Genomic DNA, 23540 nt, shown 5'->3' with positions numbered 1-23540 from the left:
CAACCACTGCGCCACCAGGGAAGCCCAATCCTTGCGTTTTTGAGAATCTGTCCTTAAGGAAAGGAATACCCTCTGCCCCCACCTTTCCCCTTCCTATTGTATGGAATACAGGACATGGTGTGAACCATCCTGGAAAATGTGGGTGAAAGCAACTCCCACAGTATGGTGAAGCCGGCAAGATGAAGAAGCTTGGATTCCAAGATGACCTCAGAGAACAGAACCGCCCTTGCCAGTGTTTGGACCACCACCCTTGGGGACTGTTATGCCAGAGAGCAGTAAACTTCCATCTTGTTTAAGCCACAGGTATGTTGGTCTATTATAGGAGCAGAATCTGAATTCTAACTCAGAACAATTTTATTTTTGTAAAACAAATAGTAAAATCCTTGCATATATGTGTATATGGAGCTTAGAAAAAGATGTGGAAAGATACATGCCAACCTGTTACCTTGGTAACCCAGGGTGTGGGTTGGAATGGAGTTGGGGATAATGCACATTGTCTCTATTGGAGGACACAATATTCTTTCAGCTGTGTTCTAGGCAAGCTTTTTACATTGCAAGGAGACTCACTCCAGCCAAATGAAGGGGATTTTAGTATAAGGATTACAGAAAATCCAGTAGAATCTAAAATGAGGAACTCAAGTACAGCTGGGCTCATGGGAACTGGAAAGTAGTCAGGAACCACGGCTGATCTCTGCTTCCCTTTTTGGTCTTCTCCATCCTTCTCCCTTCAGCACATATGTTTGCCCGTGGTCCAGAATAGTTGCACCTTGGCAGTGTCTTCATCAATGGTCCTCAGAAGTGTGGTCCTTGATCCAACAGTATCAGAACTGCTTGGAGCTTGTTAGAAATGAAAATTCTTGGGCCGCACTCCAGACCTAGCCAATCAGAAGCTCCTCAATCTTAACAAGCCCTTCAGGTGATTCTCAGGCACGTTAAAGTTAGAGAACCACTGGTCTAGATGATAGTCCACCTCTAATACCTACACTCAATGGGCAATAGGTGTTGGTTAATTTAAAAGAGAGAGACTCTAATAGGCTCAGTTTATTATTTTTTTTAACCACGTCACACAGATGATATCTCACTGGCTCATTAATAGATTGTGTCAGGTGTCTGTCCTTATTCCAATCAGTCTTTGAAAGGGGACAGGCTCACAGTGTAACTCTTACCCTGTTGCTGTATATTTGAAAAGTACCATTTTTTTTTGCCATTATAAATGTTACTATAATGAATATCTTCACACATACACACATGTTCACAGAATAAAATAATGCATAATTTTATGGCTTTGGATCATTTTCTGCTTCCATTAGTAGTATGCAATTGTACCAGAGTGCTAGCATCAAATATTATAATTAAATTATTTTTGCTTTTTGGTTAACAGTATGATTAAAAAAACAAAACAATGAATGCCATTTTTGTTTTTTTTTGCAAGACAAGGGTTGGGAGCCACCTAATAGCCCTGACAAAGCAGGTCTGAAGGGATCATGAGACATATGGTAGCTCATAGGTTAAAAAAGTTCACTATGTATGCTTTGTGGGTTAATAACTTTATACTTAAATAGAAGGAGAAAAAGAATGAGAAGGGGAAGGGAAAGGGAAAGGAGAGGAGGAGGAGGTGGGGGAGGAGAATTAGAGTCAGTGTGTTTTTGCACATGTTCAATAACTTTTTTTTTCCAGAAAAAAATATGGGGCGCAAAGGTGGGGGAAAAGAGGAAACGACGGGAGATAATTTTAACCTTGTGTAGACCATGAGGTTATTGTATTTGAGCACGAATTTAGCTCTGCAAAAATGAGAGAAGGGGAAAGAAGGTCTATTTGCTGAAGCAAGGGTCCAGAATCCAAGGCAACCACATAGGTTGGTACAGTAGCGCCAGCGTTCAGAATGCAGTTGCTTTAATTTGCATTTCTTTGATTACTAGCAATTATGAGTCTCGTTCTGTATGTCTATTTACTATTAATTCCCCTAATGCAAATTATCTCTTCATTTCCTTTATCTATTTACCAACTGGGTTCTTTTTTCTTTTTTTAAATAGCTAGAGTGAGACCTTTCTATTACTCCTTTGCCATATTTGTAATAAATATTTTTTACTTATGTAAGTGTATCAATAAATCTAATGGCCTTTTAATCTTAATTTTGTTTAATTGTCAAGGTTTAAAAATGAAAAAAAATTATGTATTTGAATACCTGGCTTTAGTGTTACCTTTTTATTGCATTTAGAGTTGAGAAATTTACCAATCCTCCACAGATCTAATGAATAATCCATTCTCATTTCTTTTTTATTTTGTTTAATATGATTTTTATATTTAACATTTCAGTTGATCTGGAGTACCTTTTTACAGTATGTTTTAAGGTATAGATCTGATTTAATTTCCTCCCCAAATTATTAATTATTCCAGCACCATTCATTAAAGATAGTGGTCCCTCACCCCAGAGTTTAAAAAGCTTACAATATTATATCCAGTAATGGCTTTATATTTAGCTAAGTCTATTTCTGGATTCTCCTTTTTGTTCACTGCTGTATGTTGATTTTCTTTTTCTTTTCTTTTTGTCAGTACTATTGGGTGGGCCAAAAGATTTGTTCGTTTTTTCCCGTCAGATGGCTCTAGTAGCACTTAGTTGTCTTTAACTTCATTCGAAACAATTTTGTTAGATTGTATGTGACAGCTGTCATATCAGCGTGCATTTAAAATAAGACTTCTCAAAATTGGTGAATTTTTGTGTAGCCATTTTAATATTGAAGATGGAAGAAAAAAAGCAACATTTTCAACATATTATGCTTTATTATTTCAAGAAAGGTAAAAGTGCAACTGAAATGCATAAAAAGATTTGTGCAGTGTATGGGGAAGGTGCTGTGACTGATCGAACGTGTCAAAAGTGGTTTGCGAAGTTCTGCGTTGGCGATTTCTCGCTGGACAATGCTCCGTGGTTGGGTAGATCAGTTGAAGTTGATAGCGATCAAATAGAAACAATAATTGAGAACAATCAATGTTATACCACGCAGAAGATAGCCGACATACTCAAAATATCCATATCAAGCGTTGAAAATCGTTTTGCACAGGCATGGTTATGTGAATTGCTTTGATGTTTGGGTTCCACGTAAGTTAAGCGAAAATTAAAAACTCCTTGACAATATGTCTGCATTCGATTCTCTACTGAAACGTAATGAAAACGTTACGTTTTTAAAACAAATTGTGACGGGCAATGAAAAGTGGATACTGTACAACAATGTGGAACAGAAGAGATCGTGGGACAAGAGAAATGAACCACCGCCAACCACACCAAAGGCCGGTCTTCATCGAAAGAAGGTGATGTTGTGTACATGGTGGGATTGGAAGGGAGTCCTCTATTATGAGCTCCTTCCGAAAACCAAACGGTTAATTCCAACAAGTACTGCTCCCAAGTAGACCAACTGAAAACGGCACTCGACAAAACACGTCCAGAATTAGTCAACAGAAAACGCATAATCTTCCATCAGGATAGCACAAGAACGCATGTTTCTTTGATGACCAGGCAAAAACTGTTACAGCTTGGCTGGGGAGTTCTGATCTATCTCCGCCGTATTCACCAGACAGTGCACCTTCGGATTTCCATTTATTTCGGTCTTTACAAATTCTCTTAATGGAAAAATTGTCAATTCCCAATGCTGTAAAAGACACCTGGAATAGTTAGTTCTTTGCTCAAAAAGATAAAAAGTTTTGGGAAGATGGAATTATGAAGTTGCCCGAAAATGGCAGAAGGTAGTGGAACAAAAGGGTGAAACACATTGTTCAATAAAGTTCTTGGTGAAATGAAAATGTGTCTTTTATTTTTACTTAAAAAACTGAAGGCACCTTTTGGCTCACGCAATATACTGTATTCCCTCCTGCTTTTGTTAGATAACCTACCCATTTATGAAAGCAATTATCCAGGGGACTCAAGGCAGAGTCCTATTATAATATTTTGGATATTTTGAGGGTGAATATTTAATATATAACAAATCTATATGATGATATGTACATTTAATAGTTAAAATCACTAATTTTTTATTATTATAAAATAGTACATGTTTTTTGTAAAGTTTTTATTAAAAATTTATTGAGATATAATTCGGATATCATATAGTTGACCTGTTTAATGGTTTTTAGTATATTCACAGATGCGTACATCCATCACCACAATCAGTTCTAGAACATTTTCATTATCCCCAAAAGAAACTTCATATCCCTTAGCTGTCACTTCCCACCCTGCTCTCCATTTCCCCCAACCGAGGCAACTACTAATCTACTTTCTTTCATATTCTGAACTATTCATATAAATGGAATCATATAATATGTGACTGACTTCTTTCATTTAGCATAATGTTTTCAAAGATCATCTGTATTGAAGCACATATCGATATTTCGTTTATTTTTATTGACTAATAGTATTCCACCATATGGGATATAACACATTTATTCACTCATCAGTTGATGGGCATTTGGTTTATTTCTACTTTTTGGCTATTTTTAAAATTTTTTATTGGAGTATAGTTGATTTACAATGTTGTGCTAGTGTCTGCTGTGCAGCAAAGTGAATCAGTCATACATATACAAATATCCACTCTTTTTTAGATTCTATTCCCACATAGGTCATTATAGAGTACTGAGCAGAGTTCCCTGTGCTATATAGTAGGTTCTTATTAGTTATCTATTTTATATATAGTAGTGCGTATATGTCAATCCCAATCTATCCTCCCCCACTCCCGTTTCCCCCTTGGTAACCATAAGTTTGTTTTCTGTATCTATGACTATATTTCTGTTTTGTAAATAGGTTCATTTGCACCATTTTTTTTAGATTCCACATATAAGCTATATCATATATGTTTTTCTCTGTCTGACTTTCTTCTTGGCTATTATAAATAATGCTGCTATGAACATTTGTGGATTTTTTTTTGTGTGGACATATGTTTTCATTTGTCTTGGGAAGATACCTAAGAGTAGAGTTTCTGGATCATATTGTAAAATTTTTAGAATATAGAATTGTATAAAGTGAAAGTCATCTGTGATGCCCCCCAACCTCTTCCACCTTTCAAGTGAGCCAAGTACTTTAACATTTGGTATAATATCCTTTTTTCTAAGCATATATACTCCTTTTTCTTCTTTGTTTTACTGTCCTTCTTGGGCTTCCCTGGTGGCACAGTGGTTGAGAGTCTGCCTGCTGAGGCAGGGGACATGGGTTCATGCCCTGGTCCGGGAAGATCCCACATGCCGCAGAGCAGCTGGGCCCGTGAGCCATGGCCGCTGAGCCTGCGCTTCCGGAGCCTGTGCTTCACAACGGGAGAGGCCACAACAGTGAGAGGCCCGCGTACCGCAAAAAAAAAAAATTCTTCTTCTACTTTGTTTTAAAAATTTTCCTCCTTTCCTTTCTCTCCCCCTCCTTTTCTTTAACAAGAATGGGAAAGGATTCAACAGAGAATAACTAGGACCAGGGGCAAAGCCCTCCCTGCAGGCCATCCGATATTGTGGGCTAGTCCTCTTTTGCTGAGAGCTTTGGTTTAAGGAACAGGGAGGGGAGAGGGGGAGAGGGAGAACTTAAGCCTCGCTCTCCCCCACTCACCAGCTCCTCTCTGCACCTCTGTAGGAAATAACCACCACTGGGTGTGAAATCATTGTGTGTAGCAGAAGAGACATTCATGGGCAATGCTTAGTCTTCATCACCACCCTCCACCCTTTCCCTGCTAGTGTCGGGTTAGGGTGGGGAGTGGGGCTTGCAAAGAATAGGTGATATTTATCAAGAAAAACAAAACCATTGCATACTTATTATATCACAGTCAATCAGACCCTTTACAGTCATAGGATAAAAGCTACCATAGTAATTTCTCTTACCAATTCTAATAGATTTTAGTTGACTCTCTTAAGTTTTCTAAGAATACAATTACATCTCTGACAAACAGCTTCTGTTTTTCTTTTCCTATATTTTCCTTCAGTTACTTTGCTTGTTGCACTAGAACTATGGTTCCCAATTCCATCGTACTTATAATAAAAATTATGTAACAGCATCTTGACTAATCTGAAATGAAATCCATAAGTAATATAAACTACTTAATCTCATGATTTCTAAACATCAGTATTATGCCATAATGTAAGGAGAAATAAAGAAAAAGTATTTTATGATAAGATAGTATATTTCAATATGTAAATGTTTGGCACACAAATTCACCAACAGTCATAACAAAGTTGCAGATGCCTCTATCTATGAACATTATCACTGGGAATGTGACAACTCTACATTTAGACTAATACAGATGTGTCATATTCAAATATCTACAGTGGTGCCACAGGTGACAAGATTTTTCTAAATAGTCAACAACTCGGTAAAATTTGGAAAAAGCAAAGTACCATACTCCATCGAATTATGTCGTAGTTTTATTCCTGGAAATTTTTCATTATATGTTATGTCCTTGCAGAACATGCCTTGTGTTTATACAGAGTAGTAAGACATTAGAAAGTTGTGTGTATTGTGGGGCAGTTCTTTGATCTATGTAAGTGTTCTTGTATTGCAAATATCTAGTATCTTTGGCCACTACCCAATGTTTACCATTATCATACCCGCATCATTATGTTAACCAAATATGCTTTCCCATTCTTCCTGAACGTTTCCTAGGAGGTATGTACCTCCTTTGTTGAGTCTCAGTGATCCTCTTTGGAGGATCATCCTTTAGAATGATCCTCTAATACAATGGCACTTGTAATTGAAATACTTGCTTCACCATTACATCTTAGTTCCTGATGGATAATCTTTATCAAGTCAAGGAATTTCTATTACTAGTTTCTACTCATTTTTCTTTTGTTTCTGGAATGTGAGTTTTAACTTTTATTAAATACTTTCCTAGTGCCTTTTGAGATGATCTTGGGATTATACTTCTTTATAAATAGAATGATTTATATTAATAACTTTTCTATTATTTATCCAATAGTTTGGTTTCATTTAGTTTTTATATTTTTCTTTAATATACTTGCCTACATAATTTGTTTTTAAATCAACTTTTTGAGGAATAATTTGCATACAATGAAATCCATTTATTTAAAGTATACAGTTCAATGAATTTTGACAAATTTATATTCCCATGTAATCACCACCATAATTTAGATATAAAAGATTTCCCTTCTGTCCTTTTATAGTCAATTTACCTCTATCTTTAGCCCCAGGCGACGATGGATCTGCTTTCTGACAGTACAGATTAAACTGATTTCTTAGAGTTTCACGTAAATGGAATCATACAATATACACCCCTATGTCTGACTTCTTGCATTCAGCATGTTTCTGTGGTTCACTCATGTTTTGTGTGTATCAATAGTTTATTCCTTTTTACTGGTGATTAGTATTCCACAGTTATTCATCTGATGGACATTCGGGTTGTCTCCAGCTTGAGCTATTATGAATAAAACTGCTGTAAACATTCATGTACAAATCACAATGTGAATATGGGTTTTCATTTATCTAGGACTGGAATGGCTGGCTCTTGTGGTGTTTAACTTTATAAGAAACCTCCAAACTGTTTTTCAAAATGGTTTGAAATGGTATATTCCCATCAGTAATATTACTTAAAGCCTAATTCTTGCTTTCAAGCAGGTCTCCGTCCCCAGGATGGAGCCTGGTCTACCCTCTCCCAATCTTTACCTTTCTATGGGTGAGTGGATGCCTAAATTTGAGAGAGGAAGGCAGAGGGGAGGGAGGGGAAGGTGTGGGACCACCATTTGGGTATGATGAGTTACGTAGCAGCCCATCTGTGGGCATAGCCTGGGCATCTATCTTCTCAGACAATGTGGCAGTGGCTCCAGATTCTCACCTTGGGACTTGATTCAGCAAGTGCTGAACAAAGATAAATACTAAAAGGACATGGAAAGGGAAAGTCGACAGAAAGGGCCCACTGTCATGTACATGAATGACCCTTTGTGCCTGTCTTTTATAGGATGGGAGTCCTCAGCCACTTTCTTTTTCACTGTCAGAGAAGTGTGTCTTGAGACTTAATAGCATCCCCTCCCCCAGCCCTTCACCATATTCCCAGCCAAAGAGGAACCAAAAGTTCTGCTGTCAAAAGGGGAAGACAAGGTGAGGTGACTATCCTCAGACAGTAAACACTCACATAAAACTAATTTCATGCTAACACAGCCCCATGTAGCTAAAGTCGCTGGGTCTACAGGATGTGGGTCTTCCAGTTCTTAGACTAATAGGCCAGGGCAGTTGTATACCCTTATTTCATCAGAGTTTTCCTGTGGCATTGTGGGCAGCTGCAGGCTCTGTCTTGCTAAGTCATCTCAATGTTACTGAAGTGGACACCAGAATGTGCTGATAGGTACCCCTTCAGAAGGACTTGTCCAGCTGCAGGGAGTGCTGTCAGCAACAGCTTCAGCTGTCATCCCCCTCACAGATGGCTTCAACTGCAAAGAGCTGCCTTGTCCAAGGGTGTGCCTACCCAGGCTGGCCCACTGATAGTGGGGGTAAGGGAGGGGGTGCTGAAGCCCAGGCCTTTGGGACCAACATGGCATGGGACAATTCTGATGGTCTAGTTAACTCTGGAGCTCCAGTGAGGTTGGCTGAAGCTGTCCAATATCTTGACTTCTTCTGTCCACTCTTGTTCCTGCCTTCCTTCCCTTCCACAGATGTTACTTCCAAGAGTGCTTCCTAGTAAGTATTCTGCACACTAAAGTCTGTCTCAGAGTCTGCTTCCTGGAGAACACATCTGGGACAATGATTTAGTAAAAAGTAAGCTGTGAACTTGTATGAACCTATTTCTGCAATGAATGAATATATACTTCCAAATGAAGAGAAGATTTGTGGAAGCATACCAACGATACTGTTAAAAATAGCTACCTCTAGGGACAAGGACTGGGATATTTGGGGAGTGGCGAGGTGTTACTTTACTCTTTACTATAAACATGAATTACTTTTTCTTTTGTAATTAAAAAAAAACTTTAATTTTAAAGAGACATTGGATTGCAATATACAGAGTTGTCATAGCTACCATTTGAGGAGCACCTCCGCACCCTGTGCTTTAGCATGCATCTAATCCTTGCAACAGTGCAGAGAGGTGGGTCTCATTATCATGCCATCTTACAGAAGAGGAAGTTGAGCTTCAAAGGTGCCCAATGACTGGTCCAGGAGCACCTGTCACCAAGCAGTGAAGACAGAATAGACTCAGGCTCCGACACCAAAGTTCAGGCACTTTCTGAGCTCAGTCAGGGTGCGTGTCCTTCTGTCAGCTCAAATGACACCCTCTACTATTCTGAGTGGACAGTGTGGTGTGATGGAAAGGACAGTGAACCGGCAGATGAGACCCAGCTTCTGGTCTTGCTGCCATCATTAGTGACCTCTGAGTCATTTACTGTCTCTGTGCTGCACATACCCATAAAAATCCGAAAGGCAGTTTGGTGTAGAGAGATCGAAGGGCTATTTGGTTTGAAAGAGCTGAGTCCTGCTAGTTACTATGTGATTTCTAACAAGTTCCTTAACCTTTCTAAGCCTCAGTTTTCTGTTCTCTAAAGCAGAGAAAATGGACTGTAAGACTCAGGGTTGTTATGAGAGTTAAACAAGGTAATATAACAGCACTTGATATATTGTAGGCACTCAGGAAATAATTTCCTCCTCCTTGGGATGTAACCTCTGGGCCTTAGGGTAAAGAAAAAGTGTCCATAGTTTTAGCATAAGTAACAACACTTAATTTGTTAAAGAAACTATATTTAATGAATGTGAAAGGATTGGTTTGGGATTCTTTTGTGGATCAGCAGAAGAAAGGAACCATTTTTCAACCCCCATGAGCTCCACATGAATGAAAGATCTCCGAGGGCGATGGGCTGGCTACCCTGGATGGGAACTGGGAGAGCAAGAGATCTCACCTGTGTGAAGTGTGAAGTGTGGAGGGAAAAAATTAATCCCTAGATTTGGGAAGAGTGGTGCTGTAGTGGATCCAATGGTGCCCCCCAAAAGATATGCCCACGTCTTGACCCCTGGAACTGTGAATGTGACATAATTTGGGAAAAGGGTTTTTGCAGATGGAATGTCAAGATGCGATCATCCTGGATTATCCAGTGAGCCCTAAATCCAATCTCAAGTGCCCTCACAGGAGACATGGAAAAGAGACACGGGGACAGAAACTCCATGTGAAGACGGAGACGTGTATTTGGGTTATGCAGCCAACACGCAACTCCTGGAACCACCAGGAGATGGTAAAGGGAGGATTCTCCCCCAGCCCTTCAGGGGGAGCATAGCTCTGCCAAAACCTAGGTTTCAGAGCCTGCCCACAGCTTAATTTCGTACTTCTGGCCTCCTGAACTGTGAGAATAAATTTGTGTTGTTTTAAGCTCCTCACTTTGGGGTGATTTGCCCCAGGAAATAAACCCAAGTGCATGAGAAGATTTCAGTACCAGCTCTGGGAAAAGAAGTAAGATTAAAAGACACTGGAAAATGACTCATTTGACTAAATATTTAGCGTTAGGCAATAGGATTCAGACCTCATGTAGATGACATGTTGACCTTCTGAAACAAAGTCACAGGAAGAGGGAAATAGGTCGAGTGGAATTGCCAGGAGTTAAGGGCAGGAAACAGAAGAGGCCGTGTTTTGTGAAGTGAGAGACACACCATTTCAGATCCTGCCCCAATAATGGCAGAATGGATTTTCCAAACACCAGGAAATCAGACAGGGGCATACAGAGATGTGAGCACATTTCTGTTAGAATAACAAAAAATAAAAAATATAAGAGGAGTTGGTCAAGAGGCAGGAAGGGCTTCCTTTCGAAGAGCCAATGAGTACAGACATGTGCTTTCCTCAAAGTCAAAGGGTTGAGAGGAACAACTAGCTGGTCTCTACTGAAGCATCTCACAGAGAAATGAATCCAAGAGAAAGAGTGTGAAAACAACCTAAATGTCCAACACCAGAAGACTGGCTAAGTGACAGCACAGTCACACAACGGGACACAATGCAGTCACTAAAGATAAGGCTGCAGACTAATATTCGCTGAAGTGAAAAATGTTCAAGACATATTATTACGTGCAGAAAGCAAGCGATAAAACAGTAGGTACAATATAATCCCTTTTCTCACGTGTAACATAGAGATGAAGATAATAGTACCCCCCTTATGGGGGTGTTATAAGAATTTAATTAATATATGCAAAGTGCTTAGCAGTACCTGGAGCATGGAAATGTCATACAGCATGATGATTATTATTATCATCACTTCTTTTAAGTATTCAGGTCAAAATTCTGACCCCTGGGGTGTTTTGGAATTCAGAAAATTTCAGATTTTACAAAGGTGCCTACTTACGGAACACATTCAGTGTGTCTGAGGCAGCAGCGATTCACAGCCAAACCCATTAAAATTTCTGCAGTGAACCATGACTATTCACACTAAGTGGGATAACTAAAGACTATAAGTAGCATCACATCAGTTAGGATCAGGTTGTACAACCAAAGAAATTTGCTGCAGACTTAGAAAACAAAAGAAAAACCAAAAAACAGCTTCCTGTTTCCTGAGGTTTTTACTTTCTGGAATTATAGATGAGGGATTGTCGGTCTGTGTTCTATGTAGGCACCAGGAAAGCCTGAAAGCACTGCCTTGAAGGCTGTTGCTGGTTGATGGAGTTGCAGCCCGTTATTATTTTTGCCTTTTGACTTTGTTATGTTTTAGTTTTTCTGCAATGAGTATTCATTATTATTATTTTGCCTATAGTTTCCTGAATTTTAATCTATTCAGGTAAATTTAACACAGGAGGAATAATGCATTGCTCCATGGACTTCAAAGGATCTTAGTCAGCACCACGTTCACAATTCTCATTTTCGCCCTTAAGAAAATATTTTTCTAGTGAACATGGAACACTTAAGGAGATGGAGTGGATTTTTCAAATCCTTTTCTTGGGTCTTTAAGCCAGTCCCAGACAATAGTCAATATCCAGGAAGATGAAGAACCCCAGAACCTTAACTTAACTAGGGCTTACCTACTATCTCCTGCTAAGTATGTACTGGTTTTATGTTAAAAAGTAAGACAACAATAACAGCAACAACAAACTAGAAAAGAAATCGTGAGAATGTGGGGGGAGAGAGGGGGAAGTCTGCATGGACAGAGTCAATGGAATGAAGGAAAAAGGAACAGGTGAGGCAGAGTGCTCTTTCCTGCCTGGTGAGGAAGGGAGTGGGAGGGGGTCCAGCAGGGCAAGGAAACAGGTAGGAGGACAGCAAGTGAGCAGCAGAGAAGAGTGAACTGTTTCAAGAGCCAGGAAGGAGATGTAGGTAGTTGAGCAAGCTGAGGTCAAGTACAGTGGAGAGGCAGCTGCTGGAGGCTGACTTTGCAGCTGAGGAGAGGGCAGGGCCCCAAGGGGAAGTGTCCACGTCAAAAAGCCTGTGGAGGCCCTGCTGAGCCCTAGAGGCAGCAGAACTGGGGCCCTTTTCTGCTCAGCTACTCGGTCGGGCACTTGAACAATTTGAGGAGGGATATTACACAATCAGGAGGAAATTTCAGTGAATGTATGTAGAGTTTTCTAGTGGCTGAGAATTTCTTAGAATGAAAAACTAGGAATGTGAAAAAAGGTATATGTATATGATTTAAAATAATATGTATTATTTCTATATAATATATAATGTTATATGATAAGATTAGATTGCTGATTGTAGAGGGACTTCTGCCAGAAGGTTGGCCAGACTTGGAAAGGGAAGTGGCCTTAAGCCAATGGAAATCACAGAAGAACAGGGATGCAAAGGACTTGCAGAAAGTCTAAACAGAAATGGAGCTTTTGATCAGGCCAGTCATGGCGCACACTTCAAAGACATCAAAAGGTAGAAAGTGCCAGGTGAGGAGGAGATCATGTACCCACAAAGCTAATGGTCCCAAGCTACTTGACCTGAGCCCTGCTCTGAGGACCCAAGTCCAGCTGCTGGTGGGGGGAGGCTGAGGAGTGCCAGTCTCAGAGGAAGAAGACTCTCCCTCCAGAGAAAGCTCCGGGAGGCAATAGCCCGCTCACAGCTCTCAGAGGACCTGCACCCCAACCCTACTGTCAGTCCACAGGCTGCCTAGGACAGCACGCTCAGATTTCTTACCCAGTTACCAAGCAACTCACATGGGAATCTGGGCCTGCTGGGACGGCTAGCCATTTATGGCCTCGTACTACCTGGGGCAAGCCTGAGTGAGGAGTGTCGGAGCAGCAGTGGTTCTTAAACTAGGCCGTGAGAAACCCTGGGCCAGGGTGGTCTACAGTTCAAACAGAAGTCTTATGCATTTGCAGATAGAATGAGCTCTCTTTTAAAAAATATTACTTATTTCTCATGATAAAATTAATATATATTTTTTCATTAGAAAAATTAAAAGAAGAAAAGTAATTCATAATCTTAATTCCACATATTTATGTATATTTCCTTCCAGGCTCTTTTTCTCCGATAGACTGATCAATAATATATTTACAAGTATAATTAGATATACTTATGAATAATAACAGTTAATTGCAATATATTATATTAATAATATGGCATACATTACATAATAATGTATAATATAATATATATTATATTATATTAATAATAGTTCACAACATTATTAATATATTAATAAATATAAACAACATTTAGCTATCATTATTGTTTAATTAATATTTCTTGAATGGTTACCAGGGCCAACTACTGTTCTAAACCCTTTAGAAAGCCTACAATTTTCATAATAACCCTATGAGACAGAAGTTTTATTATTCCTATTTAACAGTAAAAGAAACTGAGGAACAGAGAAGTAAAGAAATTTGTCCAAGACCACACAGTAGTAAGTAAGAAGCTGGGATTCAAACCTAAATCTGACTGTGGAGCCTGCATTTTTAGCTAAGATATACACTATATCATATATAGTTTTTTGGTTTTTTTTTTTTACTTTTATTTGCATTTATTTTTTGCAGCATTTATTCCCAGGCCATAAGTTTTTATTTCTTCAATTTCTTCTGGGATATCTTTTTCTTCTGGGCAACCTCCTCTTCTGGTTTAGGAACAGTCTGTTCTTTTTCAGTAAGGATCATCTCAATGTGGCAGGGAGAGCTCATGTATGGGTTGATCCGACCATGAGCTCTATAAGTCCTGCGCTGCATCTTGGGGGCTTTGTTCACCTGGATATGCTCAAGGACCAGAGAATCTACATCTAAGCCCTTAAGTTCAGCATTATTCTCTGCATTTTTGAGCATGTGCAGTAAAAATTCAGCACTCTTTTTGGGCCACCGACCCTGCGTCCAGCCCCACTGTTTGGCCTGGGCACACCTACCAACTCCACCATTGTAACGACGGAATGGCACACGTTGCTTCTTTAAAGTGACATCCTTCAGATACTTGGTGGCTTTTCGGATATGCATACCCTTAATGGCCTGGGCTGTTTCACGAGTGTTCTTAAAGTGAACACGACGATTTGAACCTCTCGACTTGCATGATTTTGTGGGGTTTTCTGGGTCAAGTGAATAGCGAACCATATTTAGAGGTCACCGCGAAGACACCGGACCTCCGGAGTCGGGAACCACCATAGCCTGCCTGTACCCCCAGCCAGCCCCATTCCCAACCATTGCGCCCCGCTGAGGCCCGAGAGCACCGGGGCACCAAGCGTGGGACTCCGACACGTCTCCCCGCACAGAACGCCGCTCCCAGGGAGAAATCAGTAGCCGCGAGAGTCCTCCTCCCGAGGGTCTCAGAATCGGCACCGCCAAGGCCAGGATGGCAGCGATCACCAGAGGATTCACCACTTGGAAGAGCCATATATAGTTCTGAGTTGAGGTTTTTCATTAAATATTATATTGCATGTGTTTCCCACATCATAAAATGAATTTACTTAATGTTAAGTTTTTGCCTTATAGCTTTTCGTAATTTTTTGGTCCCTGCCACCACTTGTTTATCCTAGAATCAAGTAGAAGAAAATGACTGATTTAGTTTAAACCTACATGTTTATTTAATATAGCTGTACATAGACTATGTATTTATTTAGTATATCAACATTTGAGTGTTAAAAAGGAAATTGTGCTGCCCAGGAGCTCCACTCCATGACTAAAAGCAAACAAACACTCCTGTCATTTTCTCAAATTCTGCCTCTTCTGTCCCTCTGTTCCTGACCTGTAAGCATCTCTTCACTTATTTGGCCAATATTTTCTGAGCAGCTGTGATGTGCCAGTTAGTTGGGTCCAATGGTCCGTAGGCGCAGTCTGGGCCCTCAGGAGCTCTTTGTTCCATGGAGGAGACGGATGATTGAATCCATCATGGAGTGATGCAAGCTGGAGTAGCAAGAGGTGGGGGAGGGGAAATGGGAGGGAGCTATGCTGGGAAAGTGCCCAGGGAGAGGCTCTCTGACTGGAGTCCTGAACGAAGGGAGGGAGGGCAGTGCCAGCATAGGGAGCAAAAGGTGCAGAAGTGTGGAGGCTAAATGAAACAGCAAGACCCATTCATGGGAACTATAAATATGCTTTAAGGTGAGGGTGGTTGTTTGGGGGGTGGAGAGGAGCAGAGAGAGAGGATGGTGAGGAAGGGAAGGCAAATACCACAAGGTAATTAGGGATTAAAACCTACTATGAAGATTCATTGAGGGGGTTGAAACAGGCAAAGAACATGCTTATTTTGCTTTGGAAAGTCATTCTGGTGGAGAACATATTGGAGGGACAGACTCCAGGCAGGAAGACCAGTTAGGAGGCTTGAGTTAGGAGAAGAAGAGAAGAAGTGATGGGGGCTTGAATTAGGATGTAACGCAGTGGGGATGGAGAGAAGGGAATGCAATCAAAGCAGCAAGAAAGTCATATCTCTTGGATGTGGGAACTGGATCTGGTTGATGAAGGAGAGGGAGGAGGGGAGGATGACCCAGGCTTTTGGCTTAGGCCATTTGGTGGTTGGTGGGTAGGCGGTGGTGCCTACACCAAGATGGGGACTATCAGAAGCAGTTTATAAATTTCAGTTTTGGAAACACTGAGTTTTAAGTATCTAGCCAGAAGTTGGAGATATGTCTCTGAATGCATGAGAGAAAACTGGACTGGGATTATAGATTTTGGAGCCAGCAGGATTTGGATGGTAATTGAACTTAGACTGCCTGGAAGAGATCATCCAATGACGGTGTATAGACTGAAAGAGAAACAGATCTGAGACCCTGGGAAACACCAATGTATATGGAGCCGGAGGAGGACACCTGTCCACAGAGGAGACAGAATGAGAGATCAGAGGGATTGGAGGAAAACCAGGAGAGATGGTGGCCCAGAAGCCAGAGACAGAGAAAGACACAAGGAGTCAACAATCAGTAGAGTCAAATATGACTAAACCGTGAAGTGGAAGAGTGGAGAATTCCCTGGCGGTCCAGTGGTTAGGACTTTGTGTTTTGACTGACGAGGGTGCAGGTTCAATCCCTGGTTGGGGAACTAAGATCCCACAAGCCGAGCTGCGAGGCCAAAAAAAAAAAAATTAAAGAAAAAAATAATAATGGGACAGAGTGTCTGGAGAGGAAGAATTTGAAGATGGAGGAGACACAAAGATCCACAACTGTCTTGTTTGATGATGACAGTGATGATGATGGTTTATCCCTTACTATGTGTCAGAAACTCTGTTATGGTTTTCAAGTAATTTTTACAAAGCTTTCTATGATGGAATTTTCACATATGCACAGATCTAACAAATATCAACATTTTGCCAATCTTGTTTCATCTAAAAAAAATAAACTGGACAAAGGGATTGGAAAGTTCATATAAAAATAAATGTTGGGCTTTCCTGGTGGCGCAGTGGTTGAGAGTTCGCCTGCCGATCCAGGGGACACGGGTTCGTGCCCCGGTCCGGGAAGATCCCACATGCCGCGGAGCGGCTAGGCCTGTGAGCCATGGCCACTGAGCCTGTGCACAACGGGAGAGGCCACAACAGTGAGAGGCCCACGTATCGCAAAAAAAAAAAAAAAAAAAAAAAAAAAAAGAAATCCTATAGAAGTATGCTCTCAGACCACAATGGGCTTAAACTAGAAATGAATAACAGAAAGATAGTTGGAAAATTCCAAAATATTTGGAGATTTAATAGCATACTTCTAAACAATACATGGGTCAAAGAAGAAATCTCAAGAGAAATTTAAAAAACATTTTGAACTAAATGAAAACGAAAATACAGCTTATCAAAATTTGTGAAATATAGCAAAAAGAGTGCTTGGAGGGAAATTTATAGCATTGTATGTATATATTAGAAAAGAACAAGGATCTATCAATAATCTAAGCTTCCACTTTATGAAACTAGAGAAAGTTAAGAAATAACTAGTCTAAAGCAACCAGAAAAAAAGAAATAGGAAAATTAAAGCAAATATCAATGAAATGAAGACAGAAAAACAAGCGAGAAAAAGCAATGAAACAAAAATCTGGTTCTTTGAAAAAAGTCAACAAAAACGATAAACCTCTTGCCAGATTAAATTTTTTTAAAAAGAGAGAGAACACAAATAACCAATATCAGAAATGGAAGAGGAGTCATCTCTACTAGACATCAAAAGGACAATAAAAGAATATTATGAACAAACTTCATGCCCACAAATTTGATACCTTAGATGAAAAGGACTAATTCGTTGAAAGACAGAAACTACTAAAACTCATACAAGGAGAAAAAGATAATCTAAATAGGCCTATACCTATTAAAGAAATCAAATCAATAATTAGTAACTTTCCAAAACAGAAAGTACCAGACCCACATGGGTTCACTAGTGAATTCTACCAAACATTTAAAAAATAAATTATACCCATTCTATATAATCTCTTCCAGAAAACAGAAGCAGAGGGGACACTTCTTAACTCATTGTAAAATTCCAGTATAACCCTAATACCAAAACCAGATAAATATATTACAAGAAAAGAAAACTATGGACCAAGGTCTCTTATGAATATAGATGGAAAAGTCCTCAACAAAATATTAGCAAATCGAACCCAACAATGTATAAAAAATTATACATCACAACCCAGTGGGATTTATTCCAAGTATACCAGGCTGGTTCAACATTCAAAAATCAATTAATGTAATACATCACATCAACAGGCTAAAGAAGAAAAACTGTATGACCACAACAATAAATGAAGAAACAGCATTTGACAAAATCTATTTTTCATTCATTATAAAAACTCTCAGCAAACTAAGACTAGAGAACTTCTTCAACTTAATAAAGAACATCTAGAAAAACTTACTGCCAGCATTGTTTTTTTTTTTTTCACATCTTTATTGGAGTATAATTGTTTTTACAATGGTGTGTTAGTTTCTGCTGTATAACAAAGTGAATCACTATGCATATATGTTTATCCCCATTTCTTCTCCCTCTTGCGTCTCCCTCCCACCCTCCCTATCCCACCCCTCTAGGTGGACACAAAGCACCGAGCTTATCTCCCTGTGCCATGTGGCTGCTTCCCACTGCCAGCATTGTTCTTAATGATGAGAAAATAGATGCTTTCCCCCTATGACCAGGAACAAAGCAAGGATGTCCCCTCTACTACTCCTATTCAATATTTTACTGGAAGTCCTAGATAATACAAAAAGATAAAAAAGGAAATAAAAGGTATACAGATTGGTAAGGAAGAAATAAAACTGTGTTTGCTCACAGATGACATGATTGTCTAGGTAGAGAGTCCCAAAGAATCGACACAAAAACTCCTAGAACTAATAAGCTATGATAGCAAGATTGTAAGATAAAAGGTCAACTGCTTTCCTGTATGTCAACAGTGAACAATTGGAATTTGAAATTAAAAACACAATACCATTTACCTTAGCACTGAAAAAAAGAGAAATGCTTAGGTATAAATCTAACAAAAAATATACAGAATCTATATGAGGAAAACTATAAAACTCTGATGAAAGAAATCATAGAAGAGCTAAATAAATGGAGAAATATTCCATGTTCCTGAATAGGAACACTTAATATTGTTAAGATATCAATTCTTCCCAACTTGATCTATAGATTCAATTTAGTCCCAATCAAAATCCCAGCAAGTTTTGTTTGTGTGTGTGGATATCAACAAATTTATTTTCAAGTTTATATAGAAAGGCAAAAGACTGAGAATAGCCAACTCAATGCTAAAAAAGAACAAATTTGGAGAACTGACAAGACTTTAATGCTACAGAAATCAAGATGGTGTGGTATTGACAAAAGAACAGACAAATAGATCAATGGAACAGAATAGAGAGTCCAAACATAGACCCATACAAAAAGACTCTTAAAACTCAACCATAAGAAAACAAACAACCTGATTGAAAAAAGGGGCAAGAGATTTGAACAGACACTTCACCAAAGGATTTATACAGATGGCCAATAAGCATATGAAGAGATACTCAACAGCATATGTCATTAGGGAACTGCAAATTAAAACAATAATGAAATACCAACACAAAACTATGAGAATGGCTAGAATACAAAACACTGACAATACCAAATGCCAGAGAGGATGCAGGGCAACAGGAACTCTCATTCATTGTGGATAGGAATGCAAAATGGTACAGCCACTTTGCAAGACAGTTTGGCAGTTTCTCACAAAGCTACACATAATCTGGCCATACAATCCAACAATTGTGCTCCTAGGTATTTCCCCAATTGAGATGAAATTATGTCCACAAAAGAACCTGCACACAAACATTTCTGATAGATTTAATCATAACTGTTAAAGACTAGAGGCAACCAAGATGTGCTTAAATATGTGAATGGATAAACAAACTGATATATCCATACAATACAATATAATATTATTTGGTGATGAAAAGAAATGAACTCTCAACCACAAAAAGACATGATGGAAAGTTAAATGCATATTGCTGTTAAAGAAGCCAGTCTGAAAAGGCTATATACTGTATGACTTTGGGAAAAGGCAATCTATAGAGATTCTAAAAAGATAAGTGATTGCCAGGAGTTCAGGGTGTTAGGGGTGGGATGAATAAGCGGAGCACAGTGGATTTTTAGTATAGTAAAATGATTCTGTGTGATACTGTAATGGTGGACACACGTCATTACACATTTGCCAAAGCTCATAGAAATGCACAACACAGAGAACCTTAATATAAACTATGGGCTTCAGTTAATAGTAATGTTATCCTATTGGTTCATTAATTGTAACAAATGTACCATATTAATGCAAGATGTTAATAATAGAAATTCTGTGTGTGTGTGTGTGTGTGTGTGTGTGTGTGTGTGGTGGGAGAGTATTTGGGAAGAGGGTATATGCAAACTCTCTGTACCATCTCCCCAATTTTTCTGTGAATCTAAAACCATTGTAAAAAATAAAGTCTATTTACTAAAAAACATAAATGTTTGAGAATAATTTTTAAAAATTTAAAAAGGATACGGGAAGAGGGAGGACTGAGACTAACTAGGTTTACACTCAATATCCAGCTACTGAAAGTCTTCATTTCTGTGCTTCCCTTTCAGATAGGGGTATAAATAAACTTGTTAGGTGGGACTTCCAGAAAAGCTCCTTAAAAGGAGGTCAGACAGCTGCATGTGCTGTTTTTGCTCTTCCCCACTCTGCTTGCTTCCTGACTGGAATAAGGAATATATGGCTGGAGCTTCAGCAGCCATTTTGGAGCATGAGACAATCTTTTTTTTTTTTTAATTTTTGAATTTTATTTAATTTATTCTTTTATACAGCAGGTTCTTATTAGTCATCAATTTTATACACATCAGTGTATACATGTCAATCCCAATCGCCCAATTCAGCACACCACCATCCCCACCCCTGGAGCATGAAGCAATCTTGAGGGTGGCAGCCACTGCTAAGGATGCCTGAGGAGAGTAATAGAGGGAGTCTGGATTCTTGATGAACATGGTGCTACCATGCCAACCCTGGCCTACTATGCCAGACTTCTTTTACATGAAAGAAATAAACTTATTTCTTGTTTAAGCTTCTGTTATTTGTATCTACATTACTAGCTAAACACAATTCCTACCTTATATACAAGATAATAAAACTTATTGTAATGCTATTATAATAAAACCATACATAGCATAGGAATAAATAATACAAGTGGAACCTAAGAAAGATTCCAGAAACAAATTCAAGTGGGTACTTAATATAAATTTAAAAAAATTTTATTTAGAGGGAGAAAGATGGCTTACTTAGTATATGGTGCTGGCAGAACTGACTATCCATCTGGAAGAAAACATGGTTACACTTCTACCCCACATTTTATGCAAAAATAAACTCCAGATGGATTAGAAGTCTAAATGTGAAATATAAAAATATTAGATACAAATGTGAGGAATTATTTATAAGACCATAAAGTAAAAAAGACCTTCTGAAGGAAAAGATAAAATCCAGAAACTCTAAGGGTCACTACCTGAAAGTAATAGTCATACATTACCTCTTAAAAGTGGACATATTTTTGTGTAGCAAAAGAAACTATAAACAAAATCAAATGACAGACTAAATATTTAAAATACAGATAACAGAGGACAAATGTTGCTAATGTACCTTAGCTCCTACAAACCAAATGAAAGAAGACAATCAGTCCAATTAAAATTTGACAAAGCATTCAACAGGCAATTCCAGAAAAAAAGGCAAATCATCAGCAATATGAAAAGATCCTCAGCCTCAATGGTGTTCAAGAAAATTCAAATTAGTACAATAAAGAACACAGCATTTTGATCCATTAGATTGTCAAAAATAAAAAATACTGGTGAGACTATCAATATGGGTTGTAATGCCAATTTCTACAGCCTTTCTGGAAAGTATTATAACAATATGTATTTTAAAATTCACATAGCCCTCAACCCAGCAATCCTATTTTTTGTAATCTCTCCTACAGAAAGATAACACCAGTACATAAAGAAATATGTTCAAGGAAATTTATTTATTTATTTAAAAATATGGAATGCTACATGAATTTGCGTGTCATCCTTGTGTTGGGGCCATGCTAATCTTTTCTGTATGGTTCCAGTTTTAGTATGTGTGCTGCTGAAGCTAGCACTCAAGGAAATTTATTGTGGCCTGGCTTTGTAGAGGCAAAAAGATGCACCTTACCTGAAGAAAAATAAGAATTTACCATGAGCTTTATCAGTAGAAGACAGTTGATACATTATGGTACCATGGAGTATTATGCAACTTTTGAAAGAACGAGTTAGATATGTCTGAATCAATGGACTTTTCAAGTTCTTAAATGTCTACTTGAGGACTGTGTTTACTTAGGCAACAGAAGAAACAATTTGTATTTCATCTATTACATAAGGAGTAACCTGTGGAAACTTGAGTTAATTGGCACCATATTTCTTTTTTTTTCAGTTTTTTTAAATTGAAGGATAGTTAATTTACAATGTTGTATTAGTTTCAAGTGTACAGAAAAGTGATTCAGTTATATATATATATATATATATATTCTTTTTCAGATTCTTTTCCATTATAGGTTATTACAAGATATTGAGTTTAGTTCCCTGTGCTATACAGTAGGTCCTTGTTGTTTACCTATTTTATATATAGTTGTAAGTGTATGTTAATCTCAAGCTCCTAATTTATCCCTCCTCACCCCCTTTCCCCTTTGGTAACCATGAGTTTGTTTTCTATGTCTGTGAGTCTATTTCTGTTTTGTGAATAAGTTCATTTGTATCATTTTTTTAGATTCCACATATAAGTGATATCATATGATATTTGTCTTTCTCTGGCTTACTTCACTTAATATGATAATCTCGAGGTCCATCCATGTTGCTACAAATGGCATTATTTCATTCTTTTACCATACTTCTGATATATTCCTGTGATGTTTTAGCATTCCTTACAGAGTGGCATCTCAGGCAACTGTCCAGCTGATCTATCTCTTTACTGGGCCCAAGATGCTAGTGATTTTAGATCTGACAATAGAGAAGTAGATCTATTGGAACAATCCTACCACAGGTAGCGTGATAAACCCTGGAAAGAACAAACAGAAACAGCAAGTACCTAAATGCTCTAGAGAGTAACAGGAAGCAGGCAGACACTGAGGGGAGTCAACATTTAGAAGGGAACAGCACTGGGTTTCTCAGTTTTATGGCTTTTTGCCAGAGAGCCGGCCCCAGTCTGTGCCCTGTGAGGTAGCTAAAATTCAGGTAGATTATACACAATCGAACTGGTTTTTTTTTTAATGAAATAAAGTTTAAAAAAAATTTATAATAGATACGGTTACAAGGAGGCTTAGACAGGCTTAATTTAATAGGCATAAATGACGGTTTAATTTCCCCCCAAATCAACAGGCTCAGCTAATATGTTTGCAGCATTTCACTCTTGCTCTGTATCCACAAGTTTATTTCATCTATCAGCTTCTTTTTGGTGGAGGCAAGCATGCATTGATTTATCTGTTATGCAGCAGTTGTTTATGAGAAGCCCTTATAGGAGCCGTGAGTAGTTATAGACTTTACTATTAGTAGAATCAAATAGATAGCAAATATTTTGCTCTCTGCCACTGATCAAGAATAAAAAATCAGGGAACAGAAATGTCATGCTATAATTTCTGATAGACTATTAAATATTTAGAAAAGTGTATTAAAAATAGAGTTTACATATTTAAGGATAGAGTCACAAATCGTGCATGTACGTGAAATGGATTAAACTACTGGCAGATTGCTGTTAAATAAGAGCTCAG

General features: G+C 38.6%; 1 protein-coding gene and 1 non-coding gene across 2 annotated transcripts; both read right to left on the bottom strand.

The window, feature by feature from the left end:
- Nucleotides 1-13909: 13909 nt before the first annotated feature.
- LOC116741661 (60S ribosomal protein L17-like) lies at nucleotides 13910-14501 on the bottom strand. The gene has a single exon (XM_032608550.1). The coding sequence runs from the start codon at nucleotides 14441-14443 to the stop codon at nucleotides 13910-13912; it is 534 nt and encodes a 177-aa protein (XP_032464441.1). The 5' UTR covers nucleotides 14444-14501.
- Nucleotides 14502-21792: 7291 nt separating this feature from the next.
- LOC116742095 lies at nucleotides 21793-21899 on the bottom strand. The gene has a single exon (XR_004346366.1). It is a non-coding gene; the product is annotated as a U6 spliceosomal RNA (small nuclear RNA).
- Nucleotides 21900-23540: the final 1641 nt, after the last annotated feature.

This window comes from Phocoena sinus, chromosome 16, assembly GCF_008692025.1.
Source record: "Phocoena sinus isolate mPhoSin1 chromosome 16, mPhoSin1.pri, whole genome shotgun sequence".
Classification (NCBI taxonomy): domain Eukaryota; kingdom Metazoa; phylum Chordata; class Mammalia; order Artiodactyla; family Phocoenidae; genus Phocoena; species Phocoena sinus.
This window is presented reverse-complemented; position numbering and strand designations above follow the sequence as displayed.

Coding starts and splice junctions, on each gene's coding strand:
- LOC116741661 (XM_032608550.1), bottom strand. CDS start 14,443: ATGGTTCGCTATTCACTTGACCCAGAAAACCCCACAAAATCATGCAAG.